Genomic DNA, 27,206 nt, shown 5'->3' on the forward strand with positions numbered 1-27,206 from the left:
AATTTTATCAAAATCGAATGTAAAAATTAAAAAAAAGTTGACATTTTAAAGTTTCGCTTATTTTTCACAAAGAAGTTATTTGCACAACTCCGTGAAATGCAAATGAGACACTCGATGATGACCCTCACTCACTAATTATTTTGCTTTTTATTGTTTGAATATTTCATTTTTATAGATTTGTCAATACGGACCAACTTGACTGAACCATTGCTAACTCTACACGTTCCGGGAGGAATTAATCTTTGCTTCACTTGACAATGAGTAGGAAATTTTCATATTTCATGAGTGGATGACGTCATGAGTCTCCTCATTAATTTTGCAAACCGACCAGGATGTACATATACCTTTTTTGTGAAACTTTAAAATGTCATGATTTTATTATTTGACATCCAATTTTCATGAAATTTCCAATGTTATGCTTGTTGGGTTTTTTTTTCTTTGTATTCAAATCAACTTTTTGTTGGGGTGGACGTGTCCTTTAAAGCTTTGCAAAAAAAAAATACGCTCATTTAAAATCACGAGTAAATTCCAACGTCAAGCGTATTTTCTTTGAGTAAATGCAAATTTGTAGTTGACTACCAGCCCCAGCATATTCTATTTTTAGTAGGACATACGCTTGATTTAAAATTGAACATAATTTCTTGCGCCGCCCTCTATGGAATGCAAAGTTAGTATCGATATGGTTGGATTGAATCTCGAATAAAATATTTGGGAAATAGGTAACGTGAAATTATGGTAATGCGATTTACGATACGCATATTGGTGAGCGTGTTGGCAATGATTGAGTATGTTTGTTTTCAGGATTTTTTTCTCCTCCCTATCATCCCGTCATTGCATTCAAAACATGGAATTCAAATTGTACTTTTACCTTTTACATATCAGTACTCTGTATTCTCATTTTGCAACATATTATGTGATCTTTTATCTTCTTGTTATTCTTCTACAACTTTTTTTTTTCTTGTTCATTGTCTTCTTCTCAATCTTCTTTTTTTTTCTCCTCCTCCTTCCTCTTCCCATTCTCCTTCTCCCTCTTCTTTTCTCCTTCTTCTTCTTCTACTCCATCTTCTTCTTCTCCTCCTCCTTCTTTCCCTTCTCCTTCTCCTCATACTTTTCTTCTTATTTTCCTTCTTCTTTTTCTTTTTTAAAAATCTTCTTCTTTTTCTTCTTCTTTCTCTTCTTTGTTTTAATTATGGGTGTGGTTTACATTCCCTATTTATCGTAAATAATATGTATGGTTTAATACGCAGTAGTATGTTATTTATTGCATTCAGTCTGTGATATTATGTGTACTTTTTAATTATGTAAGTAATTCCACTGCTTTGAGACTGTACATTTTTTATATTGTATATCCATGTTCAATTCAGTCTTTGTTACTGCGATCATGAAGCTATTAATAGCTTCATGGTTTATAACTTGAATATCTATCCGTGTATATGAATATCCATGAGAACCTATGACCATGAAGCTATAAAACACAGACCATGCGGTATTTCTTGACTTTGGATTGACATCGGGCCTGGATCGCTACGAAAATGTATCGCCAGACGCATGCGAGGGTGTGTGCGGATGTGTGTGAGAGAGGGTGTGTGTGTGTAGGTGTCGTGGCCGAGTGGTCTAAGGCGCCTGACTTTACTTTGAAAGTCCGGGGTTCGATCCTCGGCTGCGGTACCTATGCCCGTGAGCAAAGCATTATCCTGCATTCAACTTTATAGTCGTGTTAACCACCTAGAAGTCAGCTATATACATTCAGGGCATGTTATAAAACCGAAAGCTACAGGTTTATAAAATTAGGCTAAGCAGATCTATTTTGATATAGACAAACGTTATCCTCTGCCTCACTTGAAGACCCCAATAGACTGAGGCTATGAATCGTTGACGTTTCTATTTGACGATGCAATCGCCAGCAATAAGCTTCTTCATCAACCACTCAGCGAAATGATGGCAGTTGTTTGTGAATAGGTGATACGCTCCATGAATCGGTCCAAAGTCCCTGGCCATCTTTTCTGCCTGGTCCAAGGTGCAGTTGCTTCCTCTCTGCAAGCTCCAGATGGCAGGACAAACGTGAGAGTCACGCCCGATGGTCACTTCTCCGTAGTCGTAGACCACGCTAGCACCCCACTCGAAGGTCTTGCCCCGGAAGTAAACGAAGGAGTGGTCGTACTTGTAGGGGTTGACCTTGCCGGTGGGTAGTTTCATATACTCTGTGCGATTTGGTTGGCGTAGTTAGACGGTAAGTTGCGGAGATGATTTGCTGTCGGTTGTTCAGGAGCTTTGTCAGGTTTTGTAGGAAGACCGCATGTGAAGTCGACAAATTCTATGGCTCCAAGCCAAACATCTGCCATAGGTTCTGTGCATTAAATAATTAAGGGAAATTTTGAAGCTAGATGTCAAGTTACACAGTATTCATGGAAATTAATCCAAGTGGTTTGTGGCTAGATTAGAATTTAATACATAATGTAATAGTCACATGAAGGGAAGGCATTTGGCAGCACAAAAATGGATTACTAAAATACAGACGTAAAACATAACCGAAACGCAAATAGAACTGCGATTTGAATATAGCGAGAGATTCTTGAATGTAACTTTTTACAGTGCGTGAATCATCACTACTATCCTTAGTTTTACACTATGACTTTCTTTTCAATTAAAAATCAAGTCATGCATGAGTGAGTGTAAAAATCAAATACACAAAATATTAAATGAACACCGAAATGATAATTTTACCCATGCTTGTAGTTTTAAATTCAAACCTATGACCCATTCCTATAATATCAATTTGTTCACTTTAAATCTGTAGCACTAGGAGAACGATACCCGTCTATGGTAATTCAATGGGATTTGAATTGGGAGACGACCTGAAGATGAAGCAACTTTCTTCTTAGTGAATAGAGGTATCCCAATCAAGCATTTCCATAGAAGTTACATTAATGACAAAGTTACAATAGTTGTAAACCATGTAAACGGACCCCCGTGTTCATACTTTGAACTCCGACGTCACAGAATAGAATGCATCTCAAGGTCTTGTTACAATCGAACGACGGAGGGAAACTTTAGAACCGTTTGAGCAACCTGAAAATAGGATTGGTCAAAATAACTAATGCATAGGTGAATATGTGCCCAACAATCAATTTATTGTTTAGAATCTACCATGCTTTTTACTGATATAGATCATTCTCATTGATCATGAAGATTTCCAACAATGCCTCTATTGGCTACTTTGATCATAGTGTAAAAAGGGAACACACTGGGGTGAAACATTTATAAAGACATGTTTCGCTCTGTGAATGTATCAAGGGCGTAGGCTGGGTTAAGCATGGGGAGGTGCACATCTTGGGGAGGTAGAACTAAAGTTTGCAAAATCAGCTGTTGAAAGCAAAAGAAGGGGTACGAATTTCGTTTTGCTTGCAAGTGTCGGAACGCCTCTGCCTCAGTGGGTGGTTGCTCGTGCACCCAGTCCAGCCTACGCCCTTGTATATCAATGGCAAATCAAATACTCACCGGTTAGGATGCCATGGAAGGGTTTATTCGGTTTTGTCGAGCCTGTACTGGACGCACCACACGCAAAACAAAGAGATATCATCAGAGACAAACAGCTCAAATTAAGCAATATTTTTCAGCCCATGGTGTATGATTTAGAAATCCGAAGAACTAGTGTTTATCCAGAACCAATAATCATGATAATGACGTTTGAACCTTTAACTCAAAGATAAGAAGAGATCCCAAATCATTCGATTATCATATAATCATGCAGGCATATCGTTCAAACTGTCATAAAATACGTTTTACATCCTCTTTGCTTCCGTAAGTGAATGTTGGACCGTGCCTCAAGCTCATAGGGTTTTAAACACGAAGTATACACTTTCCAAGGATGTAGATGAAACATTAAAGGACAGTCGGATGTACAATAAGAAAGTTATGATATTTTGAAGTTTTTCTTAATTTCACAAAACAGTTATATGCACATTCTGGTCGGTAAGCAAATGAGCAGACTGATGACGTCACCCATTCACTATTTCTTTTGTGTTTTATTAAATGAAATATGAAAAACTCTCATTTTTTCCTCATTGTCATGTGAAACAAATTGTTATTCCTCCCTCAACATGTGGAATAACAGTTTTTTAATAGTTTATGGTTATAAAGTAAAAAGGTCATTATTGTCAAATCTGTAAAAATTGAAATATTGTATAACTCAAAAAAAAAAAAAAAAAAAATAGCGAGTGAGGGACATCATCGACTCTCTCATTTACATATCACTGAGTTATGCATCTTAGCAGTCAGGTATAAAACTTCTGTATAACATAACATAACATAACTGTTTTGTGAAAAATAAGCGAAACTTAAAAATGTCATAAATTTCTTTTTTACATCCGATTTCGAGGAAATTTCCAGCGTTATGCTTGTTTGAACTTTCTCTAGCGATTTAAATCAACAATTTTCTGGGGTGGACTTGACCTTCAAGTAAATTTTCATATTAATTCAGTTTTGAATCATGTGATATTCATTAAGCACGAGTATTAGATTTGTGAGGGCAGTATTGCTAAACCTGATGGAATATTTTTTCCCCCAATATTTGATGCATTTCGACAGGGGCGAATTTGTTAAAGCGTTAATCGTAGACGAAGGAAGAGATAGAGGGAGATAGAGAGAGAGAAAGAGAGTCTGAGAAAGAGATGAATTAATTACTTTTTATAATGGATTTGTTCACCTCGCAGTTTATGACCTCTGTTTCTATCCACCAGTATATTAACACAATACCTCTTCCACGGATTGGTGCCCATTATGAATATCATTTTTTTTTCCAACGCGCGACTAGACTATATGAACGTGGCAGTCTATCATACTGGATAAACCTAAAGCAAATCTACTTATTAAACATGGCGTACTGTGGGGCGCACGTTAAACACAAATGATTCCTGTAACGTTAAGCACTATATGCTACTGAAGGAAGACATTGCGTGTGTTTTTATTAGCATTCGCGTTTATGTTTTTGGACTAATATTCTGATCTGCGTCACACGATGGGGTGAATGATGATCACAGGACTTTGTTGGAAAGGCTCTAAGGAGGAGGAGGAGGAGGATGAGGAGGCTTCAGACACTCGAGTGGTATATTTGGAGCTGGTTTGAAACACATTTACTCGGCAACATAAACACCCGATGGGAGATCGTCAAGATGGGACTACAAGTTCTGTATTGGGTTGCTGCTATTACTCTCCCTATCGTCAATCGCGACGATGTTTACGGCGATGTACCATTTAAATGACCTTAAAGAGATAAGAGCGAAGAAGAATTCTGCATTGGGCATCCGACAGCTCGAAATGAAAGGAATCCTTCATCGTCTGGTTTGGGGGAAGCCTCAATATCCTCGGACAAGAATAGAGGTTCACCTGAGGGAGATGACGCTTTTCGGAATCTCAGTATTATATCATTTAGATATGACACACTGTCTGTTCGTAGAAATCTAACTCACAGCATTGCTAATGTAGACGACGATGTTCTGACGTTCGATACATATGACATTTTTAAACCACTATCGAATGTAACCAGTGAAGAAAGCAGCTTGGTTCACAAAATCTAACAAAAACAGAGAAACGCTGACTTTAACTGTGTCATCAGGATTGCCAAGTATTGTTCCTCTCGTTGTGATTATCTAGTTAAAGGTAAACATTCGAGGGAATGGACGCCATTCAGATGTGAACTCAGTGAGTTCTGCAGGTTTGAGACTCGTTTTATAGGTAACCTCACCAAGGAGGTTATGAAGACCATCGATGTTGTTTTCTTTATACCCGGATATCGGGATGTTCGTCTGAAGCAAGTGATGGCTGCAAGACCACCAGGACAACTCTAGGTCCTCTGCGCCAAAGAGAGTCCTCAGCATGACCCAGATTATGCTCCTCGAGGTCTAACAGGAAACCCTTTCAATCTCACCATGACGTATGTCAGGGACAGTGACATTTACTTCCCATACGCCACCGTGCGGAAGCTTGGGAAGCCAAATGAACATCCGCCAGATATTCCAAAGAAAACCAAGCTGATAGCTTGGATGGCATCCAACTGCAATCCATATTATTGGAAACGAACTGAACTAGTGAAAGCGATTCAAGGGAATATCTCAGTGGATATGTACGGCAAGTGCGGTACGGGAAGACTTGCCCATGATAAAACCATGGAGACCCTCAAGCAATATAAATTCTATATCGCGTTTGAAAATAGCGAATGCCGGGATTACATCACGGAGAAGGTGTGGAAAAATTGCCTTTTACAGGGAATCGTACCCATCGTCTACGGATCAACGCGCGAAGGCTACGAGAAGTCACTCCCAAGGAATTCCTTCATCTCCGTAGAGGATTTCAGTAACATGAGCGAATTTGTAGATTACATTCACGCACTGGATAAAGACGACGCGCGTTACATGAAATATTTCGACTGGAGGAGGGACGGCGCAGTGCAGTTTCACTCTCCATCTGCGTTCAGAGGTAGCAGACCGGAACTGAATTTCTGTTACCTCGTCAAAAAACTACTCCACGTCTTCGTACATCCAGAGAACACTTGGCAGAAAAGAAATCCAGATTTTGCATCTTGGTGGCGAGGGCAATGTGCCGATTATTCTATTAAGAAAATCGTTCTGGGATTCAATACCCATCGGTCAAGAGAAGAAAGGCAATCATCAATGCATCTAAGAGACGTGGTGACATAGAAATGTAGTTGGTGTAATTAATTGATATGAAAAGCCATCGAGATGTTATCATGCTAAAAAGATCTGGTTAGAGTTCTACCTTGAATATATAGGTCTAAGTACATCATGCGAGTTATTTGAGAATTCGTTTGACATGTTGGAAATAACGACAGTTTATGATAAGACAGTCCGCGAAATTCGAAGTTATAATTGATGCGCGATGAGATACAGAGCCGTATCAACACCTCTGGTTCAACTGGAAGGGACAGGAATAGTGAACTTGCCAATATTCGATACTGGCCTACAAGAGAACCCCTCTCTTTATATTACAAGATTCTAATTAATGCAGTAGCTGTATTGTAATGGGAATATCTTAATTAGTTTCTCAAGTTATTCGGAAATGATGTTTAAACAGACTGTGATGCAGAAATGTGGAATAAAAAATATATATTATGTTCTAACTGCTAAAGAAGCAAAGAAATTCAAAACAAATTTTTGAGAATATACTTAGAGGGATGCTCCGGGCTGAAAATATTTATATCTCAATAAATATAGAAAAATTCACAAAGCAAAATGCTGAAAATTTCATTGAAATTGGATAACATATAACGAAGTTATTGAATTTGATAGATATGCATTATTCTGGAAAAACAGTTCTAAGCACGTCTTCGTTGTTCTTTGCATTTTATTAAATGAAATCAGGTTTGGTCATTTTTTTTTTACCACTAACCAAAACAATTGGATTGACAATTGATTTAGTGCATTAGTTATTTCTTGCTGCAACTTATTTCATCATAATTGAGACACATCATTTACACATGTATGAAAAAAATGAATTAATTATGATTATCATGTAATAACATAAGGAAAAGAAAGTGGGGGTATGACATCATCGGCCCATCTGATCAATATTCATGAAGACATGCCTATAATTTTTTCACCGGAATAATGCAAATCTTTAAAATTCAATAACCTCGTTATTCATTATCCGATTTTGAGGAAATTTTCCTCATTTTGCTTTGTGAATTTTACTCTATTTATTGAGATACAAATATCTTCTGCCCGGAGCATCCCTTTAACTATAAAATACTTTCAGACCCTTATCAAAGAGAAATGTGAAATTGGCCGATCATGTAAAATTCAATTTATTTGACATAACAGGAAAATACATAGTTTTATGCATTTCTACGCTAAACGATTTTAGTATTTTACATTTGCTTCTCAATTGGCCAGAATTCGTGATGTCATGCCGTGTTAGGAAGATTGTGGTAAGCATGACTAAAATTGGTTTGAAAATCTTGATTGTTATTCATTATTCTTTCCAGATTAGGCCTATATTCAATAGGCCTATCACCATATGAAAATTTCATGAAAATCATTTCCTGCATAAAACTGGCATTATTGTGCTTGGTAGCTTTGTTTTCTATTTCTAAATGTAACTCCGGTTGTTCGGTCTTCTAATTTAGTAGATGAATTAATATTGTATGATGTGGTTATGGGGTCCGTTGCATAAAAGTCACTATTGTGTTAACTTTGCCATCCAATGGTAACTACTATACCATGGTAACGATGATCAACAACCAATCAAAATCAAGGATTCAATGCAGGTTACCATTGCATGTCAAGGTTACCATAATGGTTGCTTTTTTGCAACAGGGCCCTGGTATTCTTTGTTACTTTTTAGAAGGAAACAGGGTAAAATAAGTTGCGATGGAAATTTTGCTTGAAATAAGAAAGAAAGATATTCTGACTTTTAGTATAAACCGAAGCTTAATACGCCACTGGTCTGAGGGTCCCTTTTGTCATTTTTAATAAAAAATACTGGCAATAGTTATGATGCAACATAGTACTGAACGTGTAGCGCATGAGTTTTCATTTCTCAGTCTTTTCTCAAAATGTCACCTGGATCAGGCTTGAAATCAATTGGTCATAATAACCCAATTCACCCTTTCAAAATATTCATGAGATTAAATACAGAAAATACAAGAAAGCTCACATTGCAAATAAGATAAAAATCGGATAAATAAAGATTTATGACATTCTATTTTTTTTTTTTTTTTTTTTTTTACAAATGTATTCACACATCAGTGATCTACATATCATTGGCGGTAATGTAGATTACGCAGATGAAGGAAACTTTAAAAGTGTCATAATAATCTAGAACGATTTTGATGAAATATTAATGAGCATTTTGAGTTTTCTTATGTTATTCAGGAAATTAATTTGTTACCCTGGGTAAAATATGACATTATCATCACTAAATCTATTTAAATCAGTTTGTTTTGTCGACGGACGTGGTCATACAGAGTGTTGATTAGAATGTATAGAGGGGCAGTTGGGGTGGGGAGAATAAGAGAGACGAGAGAGAGAGAGAAAGAGAGAGAGCGTGATAAAGAGGGGGGGAGATAGAGGGATGATTGCGTGTTACCATATTTATTACATAATGTAAATGATTTCCTCAATTAATATCATTTTGTTGTTGGATTTCTCAATAAAACGCCTATACTATATTCTAATGGTGAAACCCGGGATAACATAAGACGAAACAAAAGAGCCACCCCCCAAAAAAGTCCTCACCAATTTTTATGATATTAAAGGTCAAGTCCACCCCCAGAAAAAAAAGTTGAATAAATAGAAAAAAAATCAAGCTAGTATAACACTGAAAATTTTATCAAAATCGAATGTAAAAAAAAGTTATGACATTTTAAAGTTTCGCTTATTTTTAACAAAACAGTTATTTGCACAATTCAGTAAAATGTAAATGAGACACTCGATTACGACCCTCCCTCACTAATCATTTTGCTTTTTATTGTTTGAATATTTCATTTTTTTATAGATTTGGCAATACGGACCAACTTGACTGACAATGAGTAGAACATTTTCAAATTTCATATAATAAAATACAAATATTAAAAAAAATTGATAGTGGATGACTTGCATACCGACCAGGATGTGTGTGTGTACGTCTCTGAGCTGTGTGTTTATTGCAGAAAATGGCGCAAATTTTGCAATTCGAAAGAAGAAATTAATGATATTGCTTTTTTGTCTCTTTTTCTTTTCTATATTTTGATGGTGAAATATGGGGAATCTTTCTAAAATATAATTTCCATAGGAGAATTTTGCTTGCCCGATTCTTTGCTTCAAAACACTTGCCCGACTCTAACTTTTACTTGCCCCGGGCAATCGGGCCAGCGCTTATGTCGCACCCTGCTCTAAGGTGCATTTCCCTTTTCAACATATCCGGTGGAATGTTTTACCTTTCATTTTTTTATTTGATTAAAATGTATTTCCTAAACACCTTCACAGGAGAAAACGGCGAATATTTGTCATTGAAAATAATTTTTTGGGAGGGCTAATTTGAGATGTCATAGGGATGTTGAAGGGTTGCATCGACTATATCGATCTTGTACAAGCTTTATATAATCATGATGATAAAAGAAGAAAAAAAAATTGAAATAAACAACGTTTCATTACGAAGTTACCTCCTGGCGATTCAGTTGAACTTATATTAGGCTCAGTCGTTGATACTGTTGGTGGTGACGAAATGATATCTGAGTCATTTGTTATCATCTGCCCTTCTGTCGATATCATCATCGAAGTGTTTTCAGCGTCACTTGTCGTATCGGACACTGTCATCGTCGAAGTCGTAGATATCGTTGCATTGTCCGAGACATTGAACATGGTTGTTGGCAATGTCGTCGATGATGATATATTGTCTGTTGTAAAGACCATGGTCGATGACGTCACATTTTCTTTAGTATTCGACATCGTTGCGGACACCGGGTCAGTAGTCGTTGAATTATCGGCAGTAACCATCGATTTTGTTGAATTCATCGTTGTTGAGCCCAATCCACTCGAAGAAGTTGGCGAACCGGTATCAGATTCTGAAGTTTTAAATAGATATTCTTTCATTACGTACGATTTTGGTATAACACATGAGAGTGTCGCTCGGAAGAAGGGGGTATGGGCGCTGCGGGGGGGGGGGCGGGCGGGCGGGCTTCTAAGTAATTAATTCAAAGGGTCGTAAATAGACTTGAAATTGTGAGAATTCAACATAATAAAAAAAAAACGGGTTTCCTGCACCATTTTCGTAAAGAGTATGAGATGAGATAGAGTCACCCTTAGTTGTTGTTTTTGTTGATGTGTGTGTGGGCGTTTCATGTGTGATAAGCATCATAGGCCATGCACCGCTTTTAAGCCGTTCACAGTAAGAAACTGAAAGTCATGCCCAGCTTTAGTCAACATCCACAATACCGAGTATCGAGGATTTTATTCATCGAAAGTTAAAGATCGATACGTTGCAAAAGTAACATCAAAATCGTATTAGGAATGTGTGCAATGGAGGGTACAAAATTGAAAATTCGATAAAGGCCACTGCAGACCCTACAGGGCGATTCCATACGTGTCATACGTGTCAACAATTTCTTGTCTCTTAGCTGATTGCTGGAGCAATAAAAACTATTTTTGGTCAATAATAAAGTTAAAGTGGGTATAGTCATGTGAAAAACGGATTACCAACAAAAAATATTTGATTATGGCTGAATTAATATGGCATATCACTTAAAGACCTTAGCTCTCTTCAACTCCTTCAAAATAAAGCAGCAAAGCTTATACACTTTAAATCAAAGTATAACCATGTCTCTCCTCTTTGATCTCCATTGGCTCCATGTTAATGATCGTATCAAACATAAAACCTTAACTCTAACTTCATGAACTTATAAATGTTTTAACAATCAAGCCCCAACATATTCACCTGACCTTCTCTTTGCACACACATCCAAATACAACACATGCTCGGTACCTCGTACTGCTAAACAATTAGGTGATAGGGCCTTTTCTACCGTTGCCCCTAAAACATGGAACTCCTTGCCGCCTTCACTAAAGACTTCCCCAACACTTTCCTCATTTAAGAAATGTCTAAAAACTTACCATTCTAATTTTTCTGTACGGTTTCCATATAATGTTCATAATTTTGTAGTTATTATTTTTATGTTTCACACTCCCTATTTGTGTTCTGTTATTCTTTCTTTTGATAATGCGCTTTGTATCTGATGAAAAGGCGCTATATAAATGAAGTGTATTATCATTATATTATTAAGGGCGAAAATATTGTGTGTCGTACGGGACTCAGAAATGTCCCGTACGACACGCAACATTTTCACCTCTAATTCACCCATGGACAGCTTATTTGTTTTGGTTGTCATTTTTTCATATGTCTTCCCAGTTACTCTATAATTACCACAAAACAAATTGAAGTTCTTCGTTTGTTTGGACAATAGGTTGAAAAATGTTGCGAAAATAGCTGATTTTTCTAGCATGGAATCGCCCTATTGTAATAGCTCGAATACGGGGGGGGGGGGGGGTGAGTAGTCATTGATCATGTAAATGCATTCCTGAAAAAAATGCAATTGTGTTCATTGTTGAATCAGGCCAACCCTGGAAAAAAGCCAACCTTTACGGCAATCCCACGACAGTGTAATATACATTATTCTCTCGTTATCGTACTTCCTCTTTGTAATCGTCGACATACTTGCATGGATCGCTATTGTTGACAAAACCATAATTTCAGAAGAAAATGCAAATAAGAGGTTGGAACATTTAATGTACCATTTTGAGGCAAATTCTATGCTAAAGTAAAAAGAAATACTACCAAAAATGATTTATTTAAATCGTTAAAAAATATAGAATCCAGTCTTGTAATATTGCAAACATTTTTTAGGGGGTTGAATTTTGATAAAATGCAATATTTTGCAGGCCCCGTTCCAGAAGTGTTTTTTTTAAGGTAGGGGGCATGGAAAAGGAGGAAAAGGGCAAACATCAGAAGTCATCAAAGTAGGAAGATACATTGTAAGTGCCAACTGCCAATGTGTTTTCACTAATACTTCCTTTCTACTGGAAATTGTACTCTTTTCAATATCTCGGGAGACAAATTATTCATTTTTTAGATATTAGGAGTGGTTTTTTTTTATCGTCATAACATCTTTAAATCATAATAAAAAAAAAAAATTGAAAAAGAATATGTACATTTTGGTCACCAATTTGTTAAATTTATATTTTTTCGGTATCACCTTAAAGGGGAAGTTCATTCTGACAAAAAAAAGTTTATTGTAAAAATAGAAGAAAAAATAATAAAAAATAATGCCAAAGGTTTGAGAAAAATCCATAAAAGAATTTAAAACGTTTGTAGAATTTTAATTATTTGATTTGTGACGTCATATGCGATAAGTTTTGCTACACATCGAATTGTAAAAGAAATCAATGAAATGTCATTTTCTTAGAAAATTGAAAATGTTTTTTGCTGTACCTTCAGTATATCAATAGACAAACCGTGACACCTGTTCCTAAAAAGAAACCGAAAATAGTCTCTACGAACCATTAAAGAATTGAAATGCATAAGCATTTTATATTACATAACGCATCGGACAGCTGCTTGTTTATGACGTCACAAATCCAAAACTTGAAATTCTAATATTAATTTAACCTTTAATAGATTTTCCTCAAATCTTTTCCAATATTTTTTATTACCTTTTCTGCTATTTCTACAACAAACTGTTCTTCGGGGTGACCTTCCACTTTAATTCTGTCATAATCACAAACACGTTCAATTTATGTAAGAGCTGACGCAGCAGGCAAAAAACATGATCATAGAAGATGTGAAAACATTGTGATCAAAATACAAATTGGTTGAATAGACACATGGAATTATTTGAACCAGTGTTTCCACTTTGAAGGAAATTTCCCGAAATCCGGATCATTTTCAGGTAATTTTCGGGGAAATGAACAAATTCTAGGAAATTCCGGGAAATCAGAAAATTACAATCAAACGTAGCAACTTTCAATATTCATGTAAAAAAAATGTTTGCCTTATACGTAGCTCAAAATTTTCTACTCGCGCTCCGCGCTCACATTTTGTAATTTTGCTATTTTCAATTAAAAAGTGCATTTAACAAAAAAGGTTAAATTCCTTGATTTTGGTCACTTGGACCAAGTTTTGGCTCGCTTTGTTATTGCCCGATTTTTCTTTAAAAAATAAAGTTTCAAGATTCCGGAAAATGTCTATGAATTTCAGGAAATTTGAGATTCTGTTTCGAGAAATCTCTTGCTGAATTCCTTGGACTTTATCATACTTTTTCATTTTGTCATTGTAAAATTATACATGCTACATGCAGGCGTAAAACATAGGAAACTGCGTGTAAGATTTGTTTTTATTATTATCATAAGCGTCCATCCAGATTCCAGCAAACCGAATTGATATTTTATTTAGAATCTAGGATTCGCTCTTATTTTATAAACGTTCACTTAGTTGAACATTGAGGTGTCCAGAAACCACTGAACAGGCCTACCCAGCAGTATGAAATAAATAAAATATCATAAATAATAGACAAAATAATAAATAAAGACAAACAAACCCAACTCTCCTCACACTTCTACAGATACATGCGCTTAAAAAAAAATCAGTGATCAAAGGATAGCTAGTTTGTGTTAAAAAAAAAACAATACGAACATGTAACATGACTAGGGAGGATTTGCAAGAAAATATTTGCAATAATCTGCAAATTTTCAAGTTATAAGTCAAATTTAACTGAAGCAAATCAATTAATAAAATAGTTATTGATGCAAGAAGCAGACCAGGGCCCCGTCTTACAAAAACTTACGATTGATCAGATCAATCTCAAATATATGGAAATCTATCATTGTTTTCTTTAGGAACTTCATTCTATTTTCATTGAAAACAACAAGAAGCATTCCGATTTGTCAAGAAAACAGTGAATGTGTGAATATACGTCATTTATGTAAAATATTTTGAACCAACAAGTATTTTAGATATTGATGCTGTTGGCTTTCCATAGTTACGATTGATCAAATCAATCGCAACTCTTTGTAAGACGGGATTCAACATTTCAAGTGCAAATTTACAATTAATTGTAAGACTGAATATGGTTGATTTTAGGACCAATAATTGACCTGTAATCGATTGCAAATTTCTTGCGAAACCCCATATGAGTTAAAAATTAATTGAAATCAAAGAAACTGCACATTACCAGTTGTTGATGGCAACATCGTGGTAGTATTCATGTCCACTGTGGCCATGGTGGGGGATGTTGTATTGTCGGGTTCTGTAGTATTACTGTTTATTGTGGTCATGATGGAAGTAGGGGTTGTGACATTCATGGTAACACCTGTTGTAGAACTCCCTGAATCTGTGGTAGCGGTGGTATCTGAATCCGTTGCGTTATTTGTTGCGGTGAACTCTGCGTCAGTGGTTGATGTAGGAGTTGTTTCATTCATGGTACCATCTGTTGTAGAACTCCCTGAATCTGTGGTAGTGGTGGTATCTGTGGTAGTGGTATCCGTTGCGTTATATGTTGTGAAGGACCCAGCGTCAGTGGTATTCGATGTTGTCATGATTTGGGTAGATGTTGTCGAGGAGTATGTGGATGAAGACTCCATGCCAGACGTTGGGATAGGAGACATTGTTTCTGTTGTGTCGACAGTAGCATCCATTGTTGATGGAGAAGTGTTAGTACCATTTGTAGGCATGTCAGTTGTGGTTGTTGCCGCGATATCCAACGAAGAATATGATACGATTAAAACTAGGACAGCCACCCGCCTTGCAATCCGGCAGCTAACCATGGTGGTGGACTTTCCTCAATCTATAAAGCAATCAAAGATTTTAAAACAATGAACTAAGTTGTATTTTTTTTAATAACATAACGATTTAAGAAGCATGCAAAGGTTGCCACTATAAGCTCAGCTTTACTGCGTGGCAACCCCGGAAAACAATATCAAATTATAATTAATAATGCTGTCTTAAAGTAAGAGTGCAGATGTATACAACCGCGTAGCCAGGATTTCATTTTGGAGGAGGCGGTAAATGGACGCGAAGCGTGCCAACACTTACAGAGCGCGCGAAGCGCGCTCCCTAGGTGGTGGGTGCAGGGAGAAGCTTTTGGTGTTTTGGTGTTTCATAAATTAAAATGAAAAGGAGCCGTCTCTCTTGTCTCTAGTACCTATATCAGCTCCAATTCAGTTGATTATATTGTTATTTTGAACCTTGTTTTCATGAACCTTGTATTAAAAAAAAAATTGTGAACGCACAAAAAATGAATACAATGGAGGAAATTAAAATAATAATAACCCCGCGCGAAGCGCGGAAGCTTTAGCGTTTTATCAAATTTTTTGCCATGAAAAGGGTCCCGAGAAAAGGGTATTCTCAAACATAAATTATATTGAGTACTTCCCCTGGAAAGATCAGATTTGATTACAAACAATTTAGCGACAGTGCATATCTTTAACTCGCAAAACAGAGGAGGAGAAGTGTATATGCCGGGGGAAGATATTCCTCCCCGCGCAGAGCAACGAAACTCTGAAATTTCAAAGGGCGGACGTTTCATCAAATGCAGATATCTCCAATACCCCATCGGCTCTGATTTAATTAATTTTCTAAGATTATTGAACTTCATTACACGGAAAATAGTGCGCAAAAAGTTGAAACTTCTGTGATTTATTGAAATTATATAAAAAAGGATGCCTAATTTCTTTGACTTATCCTGAAGCGCTTCATTTTGAATTATAAAGAAACTTAAAAGACATTCAACATTTCAAACTGAAGGCGAAAAACAGGACATGAGATGAATGCGCAGGGACATGAAGTTTAATAGAATTTGATAAAGAATATTGTACTTTTTTATTTAATACGACACAAATTTTATACCTTCCTCTTTTTAAATTAGGAACCTGTTTGCCCCAAAATTATGGTTGTTTAGTAATGAGTTGAAAAGCGGAAGAAGTTGCCTTCATGGAGGTGACGGCAGAAATTGATATAAATATTTTACCCGCCCGGAGCCGACCCGACCAGAAGTTGCGCGATCAATAAAAAAAAAGATAACTTCATATACTTGGGCCTAACCTTACTCTAATTCTATGCCCTAATGTATACATTTGAACTTTAACTGGCAAGAAAAACATATTGCTGAGGTGGGCTGAGCCTTACTTACACTAACTTCCCTTTGTGTCTGCCTACTCCTTTTCTTTCATCCCCTTCACTAACCTGATTGGTCTTCTCTACTCACTAATGCCCATTTTGTCTCCTTGTTTCTAGTGTTGCTGTAGCTTGTTTGTGGTCTATATTATGGTTGTTCCACTTTCTATGTTTGTCATTTTGCCTCCGACGAAGATTCTGCTAGGATCGAAAGCTTAGGCCCCTTTTTGACTTTATAATAATCACAAACACGTTCAATTTATATAAGAGCTGACGCAGCAGGCAAAAAACATGATCATAGAAGATGTGAAAACATTGTGATCAAAATACAAATTGGTTGAATAGACACATGGAATTATTTGAACCAGTGTTTCCACTTTGAAGGAAATTTCCCGAAATCCGGATCATTTTCAGGTAATTTTCGGGGAAATTAACAAATTCTAGGAAATTCCGGGAAATCAGAAAATTACAATCAAACGTAGCAACTTTCAATATTCATGTAAAAAAAATGTTTGCCTTATACGTAGCTCAAAATTTTCTGCTCGCGCTCCGCGCTCACATTTTGTAATTTTGCTATTTCCAATTAAAAAGTGCATTTAACAAAAAAGGTTAAATTCCTTGATTTTGGTCACTTGGACCAAGTTTTGGCTCGCTTTGCTATTGCCCGATTTTTCTTTAAAAAATAAAGTTTCAAAATTCCGGGAAATGTCTATGAATTTCAGGAAATTTGAGATTCTGTTTCGAGAAATCTCTTGCTGAATTCCTTGGACTTTATCATACTTTTTCATTTTGTCATTGTAAAATTATACATGCTACATGCAGGCGTAAAACATAGGAAACTGCGTGTAAGATTCGTTTTTATTATTATCATAAGCGTCCATCCAGATTCCAGCAAACCGAATTGATATTTTATTTAGAATCTAGGATTCGCTCTTATTTTATAAACGTTCACTTAGTTGAACATTGAGGTGTCCAGAAACCAATGAACAGGCCTACCCAGCAGTATGAAATAAATAAAATATCATAAATAATAGACAAAATAATAAATAAAGACAAACAAACCCAACTCTCCTCACACTTCTACAGATACATGCGCTTAAAAAAAAATAAGTGATCAAAAGATAGCTAGTTTGTGTTAAAAAAAAAACAATACGAACATGTAACATGACTAGGGAGGATTTGCAAGAAAATATTTGCAATAATCTGCAAATTTTCAAGTTATAAGTCAAATTTAACTGAAGCAAATCAATTAATAAAATAGTTATTGATGCAAGAAGTAGACCAGGGCCCCGTCTTACAAAAACTTACGATTGATCAGATCAATCTCAAATATATGGAAATCTATCATTGTTTTCTTTAGGAACTTCATTCTATTTTCATTGAAAACAACAAGAAGCATTCCGATTTGTCAAGAAAACAGTGAATGTGTGAATATACGTCATTTATGTAAAATATTTTGAACCAACAAGTATTTTAGATATTGATGCTGTTGGCTTTCCATAGTTACGATTGATCAAATCAATCGCAACTCTTTGTAAGACGGGATTCAACATTTCAAGTGCAAATTTACAATTAATTGTAAGACTGAATATGGTTGATTTTAGGACCAATAATTGACCTGTAATCGATTGCAAATTTCTTGCGAAACCCCATATGAGTTAAAAATTAATTGAAATCAAAGAAACTGCACATTACCAGTTGTTGATGGCAACATCGTGGTAGTATTCATGTCCACTGTGGCCATGGTGGGGGATGTTGTATTGTCGGGTTCTGTAGTATTACTGTTTATTGTGGTCATGATGGAAGTAGGGGTTGTGACATTCATGGTAACACCTGTTGTAGAACTCCCTGAATCTGTGGTAGCGGTGGTATCTGAATCCGTTGCGTTATTTGTTGCGGTGAACTCTGCGTCAGTGGTTGATGTAGGAGTTGTTTCATTCATGGTACCATCTGTTGTAGAACTCCCTGAATCTGTGGTAGTGGTGGTATCTGTGGTAGTGGTATCCGTTGCGTTATATGTTGTGAAGGACCCAGCGTCAGTGGTATTCGATGTTGTCATGATTTGGGTAGATGTTGTCGAGGAGTATGTGGATGAAGACTCCATGCCAGACGTTGGGATAGGAGACATTGTTTCTGTTGTGTCGACAGTAGCATCCATTGTTGATGGAGAAGTGTTAGTACCATTTGTAGGCATGTCAGTTGTGGTTGTTGCCGCGATATCCAACGAAGAATATGATACGATTAAAACTAGGACAGCCACCCGCCTTGCAATCCGGCAGCTAACCATGGTGGTGGACTTTCCTCAATCTATAAAGCAATCAAAGATTTTAAAACAATGAACTAAGTTGTATTTTTTTTAATAACATAACGATTTAAGAAGCATGCAAAGGTTGCCACTATAAGCTCAGCTTTACTGCGTGGCAACCCCGGAAAACAATATCAAATTATATTTAATAATGCTGTCTTAAAGTAAGAGTGCAGATGTATACAACCGCGTAGCCAGGATTTCATTTTGGAGGAGGCGGTAAATGGACGCGAAGCGTGCCAACACTTACAGAGCGCGCGAAGCGCGCTCCCTAGGTGGTGGGTGCAGGGAGAAGCTTTTGGTGTTTTGGTGTTTCATAAATTAAAATGAAAAGGAGCCGTCTCTCTTGTCTCTAGTACCTATATCAGCTCCAATTCAGTTGATTATATTGTTATTTTGAACCTTGTTTTCATGAACCTTGTATTAAAAAAAAAATTGTGAACGCACAAAAAATGAATACAATGGAGGAAATTAAAATAATAATAACCCCGCGCGAAGCGCGGAAGCTTTAGCGTTTTATCAAATTTTTTGCCATGAAAAGGGTCCCGAGAAAAGGGTATTCTCAAACATAAATTATATTGAGTACTTCCCCTGGAAAGATCAGATTTGATTACAAACAATTTAGCGACAGTGCATATCTTTAACTCGCAAAACAGAGGAGGAGAAGTGTATATGCCGGGGGAAGATATTCCTCCCCGCGCAGAGCAACGAAACTCTGAAATTTCAAAGGGCGGACGTTTCATCAAATGCAGATATCTCCAATACCCCATCGGCTCTGATTTAATTAATTTTCTAAGATTATTGAACTTCATTACACGGAAAATAGTGCGCAAAAAGTTGAAACTTCTGTGATTTATTGAAATTATATAAAAAAGGATGCCTAATTTCTTTGACTTATCCTGAAGCGCTTCATTTTGAATTATAAAGAAACTTAAAAGACATTCAACATTTCAAACTGAAGGCGAAAAACAGGACATGAGATGAATGCGCAGGGACATGAAGTTTAATAGAATTTGATAAAGAATATTGTACTTTTTTATTTAATACGACACAAATTTTATACCTTCCTCTTTTTAAATTAGGAACCTGTTTGCCCCAAAATTATGGTTGTTTAGTAATGAGTTGAAAAGCGGAAGAAGTTGCCTTCATGGAGGTGACGGCAGAAATTGATATAAATATTTTACCCGCCCGGAGCCGACCCGACCAGAAGTTGCGCGATCAATAAAAAAAAAGATAACTTCATATACTTGGGCCTAACCTTACTCTAATTCTATGCCCTAATGTATACATTTGAACTTTAACTGGCAAGAAAAACATATTGCTGAGGTGGGCTGAGCCTTACTTACACTAACTTCCCTTTGTGTCTGCCTACTCCTTTTCTTTCATCCCCTTCACTAACCTGATTGGTCTTCTCTACTCACTAATGCCCATTTTGTCTCCTTGTTTCTAGTGTTGCTGTAGCTTGTTTGTGGTCTATATTATGGTTGTTCCACTTTCTATGTTTGTCATTTTGCCTCCGACGAAGATTCTGCTAGGATCGAAAGCTTAGGCCCCTTTTTGACTTTATAATAATCACAAACACGTTCAATTTATATAAGAGCTGACGCAGCAGGCAAAAAACATGATCATAGAAGATGTGAAAACATTGTGATCAAAATACAAATTGGTTGAATAGACACATGGAATTATTTGAACCAGTGTTTCCACTTTGAAGGAAATTTCCCGAAATCCGGATCATTTTCAGGTAATTTTCGGGGAAATTAACAAATTCTAGGAAATTCCGGGAAATCAGAAAATTACAATCAAACGTAGCAACTTTCAATATTCATGTAAAAAAAATGTTTGCCTTATACGTAGCTCAAAATTTTCTGCTCGCGCTCCGCGCTCACATTTTGTAATTTTGCTATTTCCAATTAAAAAGTGCATTTAACAAAAAAGGTTAAATTCCTTGATTTTGGTCACTTGGACCAAGTTTTGGCTCGCTTTGCTATTGCCCGATTTTTCTTTAAAAAATAAAGTTTCAAAATTCCGGGAAATGTCTATGAATTTCAGGAAATTTGAGATTCTGTTTCGAGAAATCTCTTGCTGAATTCCTTGGACTTTATCATACTTTTTCATTTTGTCATTGTAAAATTATACATGCTACATGCAGGCGTAAAACATAGGAAACTGCGTGTAAGATTCGTTTTTATTATTATCATAAGCGTCCATCCAGATTCCAGCAAACCGAATTGATATTTTATTTAGAATCTAGGATTCGCTCTTATTTTATAAACGTTCACTTAGTTGAACATTGAGGTGTCCAGAAACCAATGAACAGGCCTACCCAGCAGTATGAAATAAATAAAATATCATAAATAATAGACAAAATAATAAATAAAGACAAACAAACCCAACTCTCCTCACACTTCTACAGATACATGCGCTTAAAAAAAAATAAGTGATCAAAAGATAGCTAGTTTGTGTTAAAAAAAAAACAATACGAACATGTAACATGACTAGGGAGGATTTGCAAGAAAATATTTGCAATAATCTGCAAATTTTCAAGTTATAAGTCAAATTTAACTGAAGCAAATCAATTAATAAAATAGTTATTGATGCAAGAAGTAGACCAGGGCCCCGTCTTACAAAAACTTACGATTGATCAGATCAATCTCAAATATATGGAAATCTATCATTGTTTTCTTTAGGAACTTCATTCTATTTTCATTGAAAACAACAAGAAGCATTCCGATTTGTCAAGAAAACAGTGAATGTGTGAATATACGTCATTTATGTAAAATATTTTGAACCAACAAGTATTTTAGATATTGATGCTGTTGGCTTTCCATAGTTACGATTGATCAAATCAATCGCAACTCTTTGTAAGACGGGATTCAACATTTCAAGTGCAAATTTACAATTAATTGTAAGACTGAATATGGTTGATTTTAGGACCAATAATTGACCTGTAATCGATTGCAAATTTCTTGCGAAACCCCATATGAGTTAAAAATTAATTGAAATCAAAGAAACTGCACATTACCAGTTGTTGATGGCAACATCGTGGTAGTATTCATGTCCACTGTGGCCATGGTGGGGGATGTTGTATTGTCGGGTTCTGTAGTATTACTGTTTATTGTGGTCATGATGGAAGTAGGGGTTGTGACATTCATGGTAACACCTGTTGTAGAACTCCCTGAATCTGTGGTAGCGGTGGTATCTGAATCCGTTGCGTTATTTGTTGCGGTGAACTCTGCGTCAGTGGTTGATGTAGGAGTTGTTTCATTCATGGTACCATCTGTTGTAGAACTCCCTGAATCTGTGGTAGTGGTGGTATCTGTGGTAGTGGTATCCGTTGCGTTATATGTTGTGAAGGACCCAGCGTCAGTGGTATTCGATGTTGTCATGATTTGGGTAGATGTTGTCGAGGAGTATGTGGATGAAGACTCCATGCCAGACGTTGGGATAGGAGACATTGTTTCTGTTGTGTCGACAGTAGCATCCATTGTTGATGGAGAAGTGTTAGTACCATTTGTAGGCATGTCAGTTGTGGTTGTTGCCGCGATATCCAACGAAGAATATGATACGATTAAAACTAGGACAGCCACCCGCCTTGCAATCCGGCAGCTAACCATGGTGGTGGACTTTCCTCAATCTATAAAGCAATCAAAGATTTTAAAACAATGAACTAAGTTGTATTTTTTTTAATAACATAACGATTTAAGAAGCATGCAAAGGTTGCCACTATAAGCTCAGCTTTACTGCGTGGCAACCCCGGAAAACAATATCAAATTATATTTAATAATGCTGTCTTAAAGTAAGAGTGCAGATGTATACAACCGCGTAGCCAGGATTTCATTTTGGAGGAGGCGGTAAATGGACGCGAAGCGTGCCAACACTTACAGAGCGCGCGAAGCGCGCTCCCTAGGTGGTGGGTGCAGGGAGAAGCTTTTGGTGTTTTGGTGTTTCATAAATTAAAATGAAAAGGAGCCGTCTCTCTTGTCTCTAGTACCTATATCAGCTCCAATTCAGTTGATTATATTGTTATTTTGAACCTTGTTTTCATGAACCTTGTATTAAAAAAAAAATTGTGAACGCACAAAAAATGAATACAATGGAGGAAATTAAAATAATAATAACCCCGCGCGAAGCGCGGAAGCTTTAGCGTTTTATCAAATTTTTTGCCATGAAAAGGGTCCCGAGAAAAGGGTATTCTCAAACATAAATTATATTGAGTACTTCCCCTGGAAAGATCAGATTTGATTACAAACAATTTAGCGACAGTGCATACACTCTTAAAAATGTTGGGCAACATACGGTCCACACAACAATTGGTTAAAACTTTATCCAATTCTGGGTAGTTTTACACCAATACTGTGTAGTTTTCACCCAAAGCACACATTATTGGTGTAAAACTACCCAGAATTGGATAAAGTTTTAACCAATTGTTGTGTGGACCGTATGTTGCCCAACATTTTTAAGAGTGTATCTTTAACTCGCAAAACAGAGGAGGAGAAGTGTATATGCCGGGGGAAGATATTCCTCCCCGCGCAGAGCAACGAAACTCTGAAATTTCAAAGGGCGGACGTTTCATCAAATGCAGATATCTCCAATACCCCATCGGCTCTGATTTAATTAATTTTCTAAGATTATTGAACTTCATTACACGGAAAATAGTGCGCAAAAAGTTGAAACTTCTGTGATTTATTGAAATTATATAAAAAAGGATGCCTAATTTCTTTGACTTATCCTGAAGCGCTTCATTTTGAATTATAAAGAAACTTAAAAGACATTCAACATTTCAAACTGAAGGCGAAAAACAGGACATGAGATGAATGCGCAGGGACATGAAGTTTAATAGAATTTGATAAAGAATATTGTACTTTTTTATTTAATACGACACAAATTTTATACCTTCCTCTTTTTAAATTAGGAACCTGTTTGCCCCAAAATTATGGTTGTTTAGTAATGAGTTGAAAAGCGGAAGAAGTTGCCTTCATGGAGGTGACGGCAGAAATTGATATAAATATTTTACCCGCCCGGAGCCGACCCGACCAGAAGTTGCGCGATCAATACAAAAAAAGATAACTTCATATACTTGGGCCTAACCTTACTCTAATTCTATGCCCTAATGTATACATTTGAACTTTAACTGGCAAGAAAAACATATTGCTGAGGTGGGCTGAGCCTTACTTACACTAACTTCCCTTTGTGTCTGCCTACTCCTTTTCTTTCATCCCCTTCACTAACCTGATTGGTCTTCTCTACTCACTAATGCCCATTTTGTCTCCTTGTTTCTAGTGTTGCTGTAGCTTGTTTGTGGTCTATATTATGGTTGTTCCACTTTCTATGTTTGTCATTTTGCCTCCGACGAAGATTCTGCTAGGATCGAAAGCTTAGGCCCCTTTTTGACTTTATAATAATCACAAACACGTTCAATTTATATAAGAGCTGACGCAGCAGGCAAAAAACATGATCATAGAAGATGTGAAAACATTGTGATCAAAATACAAATTGGTTGAATAGACACATGGAATTATTTGAACCAGTGTTTCCACTTTGAAGGAAATTTCCCGAAATCCGGATCATTTTCAGGTAATTTTCGGGGAAATTAACAAATTCTAGGAAATTCCGGGAAATCAGAAAATTACAATCAAACGTAGCAACTTTCAATATTCATGTAAAAAAAATGTTTGCCTTATACGTAGCTCAAAATTTTCTGCTCGCGCTCCGCGCTCACATTTTGTAATTTTGCTATTTCCAATTAAAAAGTGCATTTAACAAAAAAGGTTAAATTCCTTGATTTTGGTCACTTGGACCAAGTTTTGGCTCGCTTTGCTATTGCCCGATTTTTCTTTAAAAAATAAAGTTTCAAAATTCCGGGAAATGTCTATGAATTTCAGGAAATTTGAGATTCTGTTTCGAGAAATCTCTTGCTGAATTCCTTGGACTTTATCATACTTTTTCATTTTGTCATTGTAAAATTATACATGCTACATGCAGGCGTAAAACATAGGAAACTGCGTGTAAGATTCGTTTTTATTATTATCATAAGCGTCCATCCAGATTCCAGCAAACCGAATTGATATTTTATTTAGAATCTAGGATTCGCTCTTATTTTATAAACGTTCACTTAGTTGAACATTGAGGTGTCCAGAAACCAATGAACAGGCCTACCCAGCAGTATGAAATAAATAAAATATCATAAATAATAGACAAAATAATAAATAAAGACAAACAAACCCAACTCTCCTCACACTTCTACAGATACATGCGCTTAAAAAAAAATAAGTGATCAAAAGATAGCTAGTTTGTGTTAAAAAAAAAACAATACGAACATGTAACATGACTAGGGAGGATTTGCAAGAAAATATTTGCAATAATCTGCAAATTTTCAAGTTATAAGTCAAATTTAACTGAAGCAAATCAATTAATAAAATAGTTATTGATGCAAGAAGTAGACCAGGGCCCCGTCTTACAAAAACTTACGATTGATCAGATCAATCTCAAATATATGGAAATCTATCATTGTTTTCTTTAGGAACTTCATTCTATTTTCATTGAAAACAACAAGAAGCATTCCGATTTGTCAAGAAAACAGTGAATGTGTGAATATACGTCATTTATGTAAAATATTTTGAACCAACAAGTATTTTAGATATTGATGCTGTTGGCTTTCCATAGTTACGATTGATCAAATCAATCGCAACTCTTTGTAAGACGGGATTCAACATTTCAAGTGCAAATTTACAATTAATTGTAAGACTGAATATGGTTGATTTTAGGACCAATAATTGACCTGTAATCGATTGCAAATTTCTTGCGAAACCCCATATGAGTTAAAAATTAATTGAAATCAAAGAAACTGCACATTACCAGTTGTTGATGGCAACATCGTGGTAGTATTCATGTCCACTGTGGCCATGGTGGGGGATGTTGTATTGTCGGGTTCTGTAGTATTACTGTTTATTGTGGTCATGATGGAAGTAGGGGTTGTGACATTCATGGTAACACCTGTTGTAGAACTCCCTGAATCTGTGGTAGCGGTGGTATCTGAATCCGTTGCGTTATTTGTTGCGGTGAACTCTGCGTCAGTGGTTGATGTAGGAGTTGTTTCATTCATGGTACCATCTGTTGTAGAACTCCCTGAATCTGTGGTAGTGGTGGTATCTGTGGTAGTGGTATCCGTTGCGTTATATGTTGTGAAGGACCCAGCGTCAGTGGTATTCGATGTTGTCATGATTTGGGTAGATGTTGTCGAGGAGTATGTGGATGAAGACTCCATGCCAGACGTTGGGATAGGAGACATTGTTTCTGTTGTGTCGACAGTAGCATCCATTGTTGATGGAGAAGTGTTAGTACCATTTGTAGGCATGTCAGTTGTGGTTGTTGCCGCGATATCCAACGAAGAATATGATACGATTAAAACTAGGACAGCCACCCGCCTTGCAATCCGGCAGCTAACCATGGTGGTGGACTTTCCTCAATCTATAAAGCAATCAAAGATTTTAAAACAATGAACTAAGTTGTATTTTTTTTAATAACATAACGATTTAAGAAGCATGCAAAGGTTGCCACTATAAGCTCAGCTTTACTGCGTGGCAACCCCGGAAAACAATATCAAATTATATTTAATAATGCTGTCTTAAAGTAAGAGTGCAGATGTATACAACCGCGTAGCCAGGATTTCATTTTGGAGGAGGCGGTAAATGGACGCGAAGCGTGCCAACACTTACAGAGCGCGCGAAGCGCGCTCCCTAGGTGGTGGGTGCAGGGAGAAGCTTTTGGTGTTTTGGTGTTTCATAAATTAAAATGAAAAGGAGCCGTCTCTCTTGTCTCTAGTACCTATATCAGCTCCAATTCAGTTGATTATATTGTTATTTTGAACCTTGTTTTCATGAACCTTGTATTAAAAAAAAAATTGTGAACGCACAAAAAATGAATACAATGGAGGAAATTAAAATAATAATAACCCCGCGCGAAGCGCGGAAGCTTTAGCGTTTTATCAAATTTTTTGCCATGAAAAGGGTCCCGAGAAAAGGGTATTCTCAAACATAAATTATATTGAGTACTTCCCCTGGAAAGATCAGATTTGATTACAAACAATTTAGCGACAGTGCATACACTCTTAAAAATGTTGGGCAACATACGGTCCACACAACAATTGGTTAAAACTTTATCCAATTCTGGGTAGTTTTACACCAATACTGTGTAGTTTTCACCCAAAGCACACATTATTGGTGTAAAACTACCCAGAATTGGA

General features: G+C 36.5%; 2 protein-coding genes and 1 pseudogene across 2 annotated transcripts; 1 reads left to right on the forward strand and 2 right to left on the reverse strand.

Moving 5' to 3' along the window:
- Positions 1-1,744: 1,744 nt before the first annotated feature.
- LOC135155401 (uncharacterized) lies at positions 1,745-3,622 on the reverse strand (annotated as a pseudogene).
- Positions 3,623-4,874: 1,252 nt separating this feature from the next.
- Positions 4,875-6,786, forward strand: LOC129280403 (alpha-(1,3)-fucosyltransferase 4-like). Its single transcript, XM_064105059.1, is given in 2 exon segments — positions 4,875-4,879; positions 5,270-6,786. Coding segments are annotated over 2 exon segments (1,431 nt in total). The 3' UTR covers positions 6,696-6,786.
- A 1,956-nt stretch (positions 6,787-8,742) lies between these two features.
- LOC135155492 (mucin-2-like) lies at positions 8,743-26,433 on the reverse strand. The gene is made up of 5 exons (XM_064104612.1): positions 25,820-26,433; positions 21,987-22,598; positions 18,352-18,963; positions 14,717-15,328; positions 8,743-10,558 (listed from the first exon to the last, which is right to left on the reverse strand). Exons 4-5 carry the CDS (start codon positions 15,306-15,308, stop codon positions 10,098-10,100), a joined length of 1,053 nt encoding a protein of 350 aa, XP_063960682.1. The 5' UTR covers positions 15,309-15,328; positions 18,352-18,963; positions 21,987-22,598; positions 25,820-26,433; the 3' UTR covers positions 8,743-10,097.
- Positions 26,434-27,206: the final 773 nt, after the last annotated feature.

The sequence above is a fragment of the Lytechinus pictus genome, chromosome 9 (genome assembly GCF_037042905.1).
Source record: "Lytechinus pictus isolate F3 Inbred chromosome 9, Lp3.0, whole genome shotgun sequence".
Classification (NCBI taxonomy): Eukaryota; Metazoa; Echinodermata; class Echinoidea; order Temnopleuroida; family Toxopneustidae; genus Lytechinus; species Lytechinus pictus.

Coding starts and splice junctions, on each gene's coding strand:
- LOC135155492 (XM_064104612.1), bottom strand. CDS start 15,308: ATGGTTAGCTGCCGGATTGCAAGGCGGGTGGCTGTCCTAGTTTTAATC. Junction 10,559..14,716: donor GATGTTGCCATCAACAACTG/GTAATGTGCAGT, acceptor TTAAAACTTCAG/AATCTGATACCGGTTCGCCA.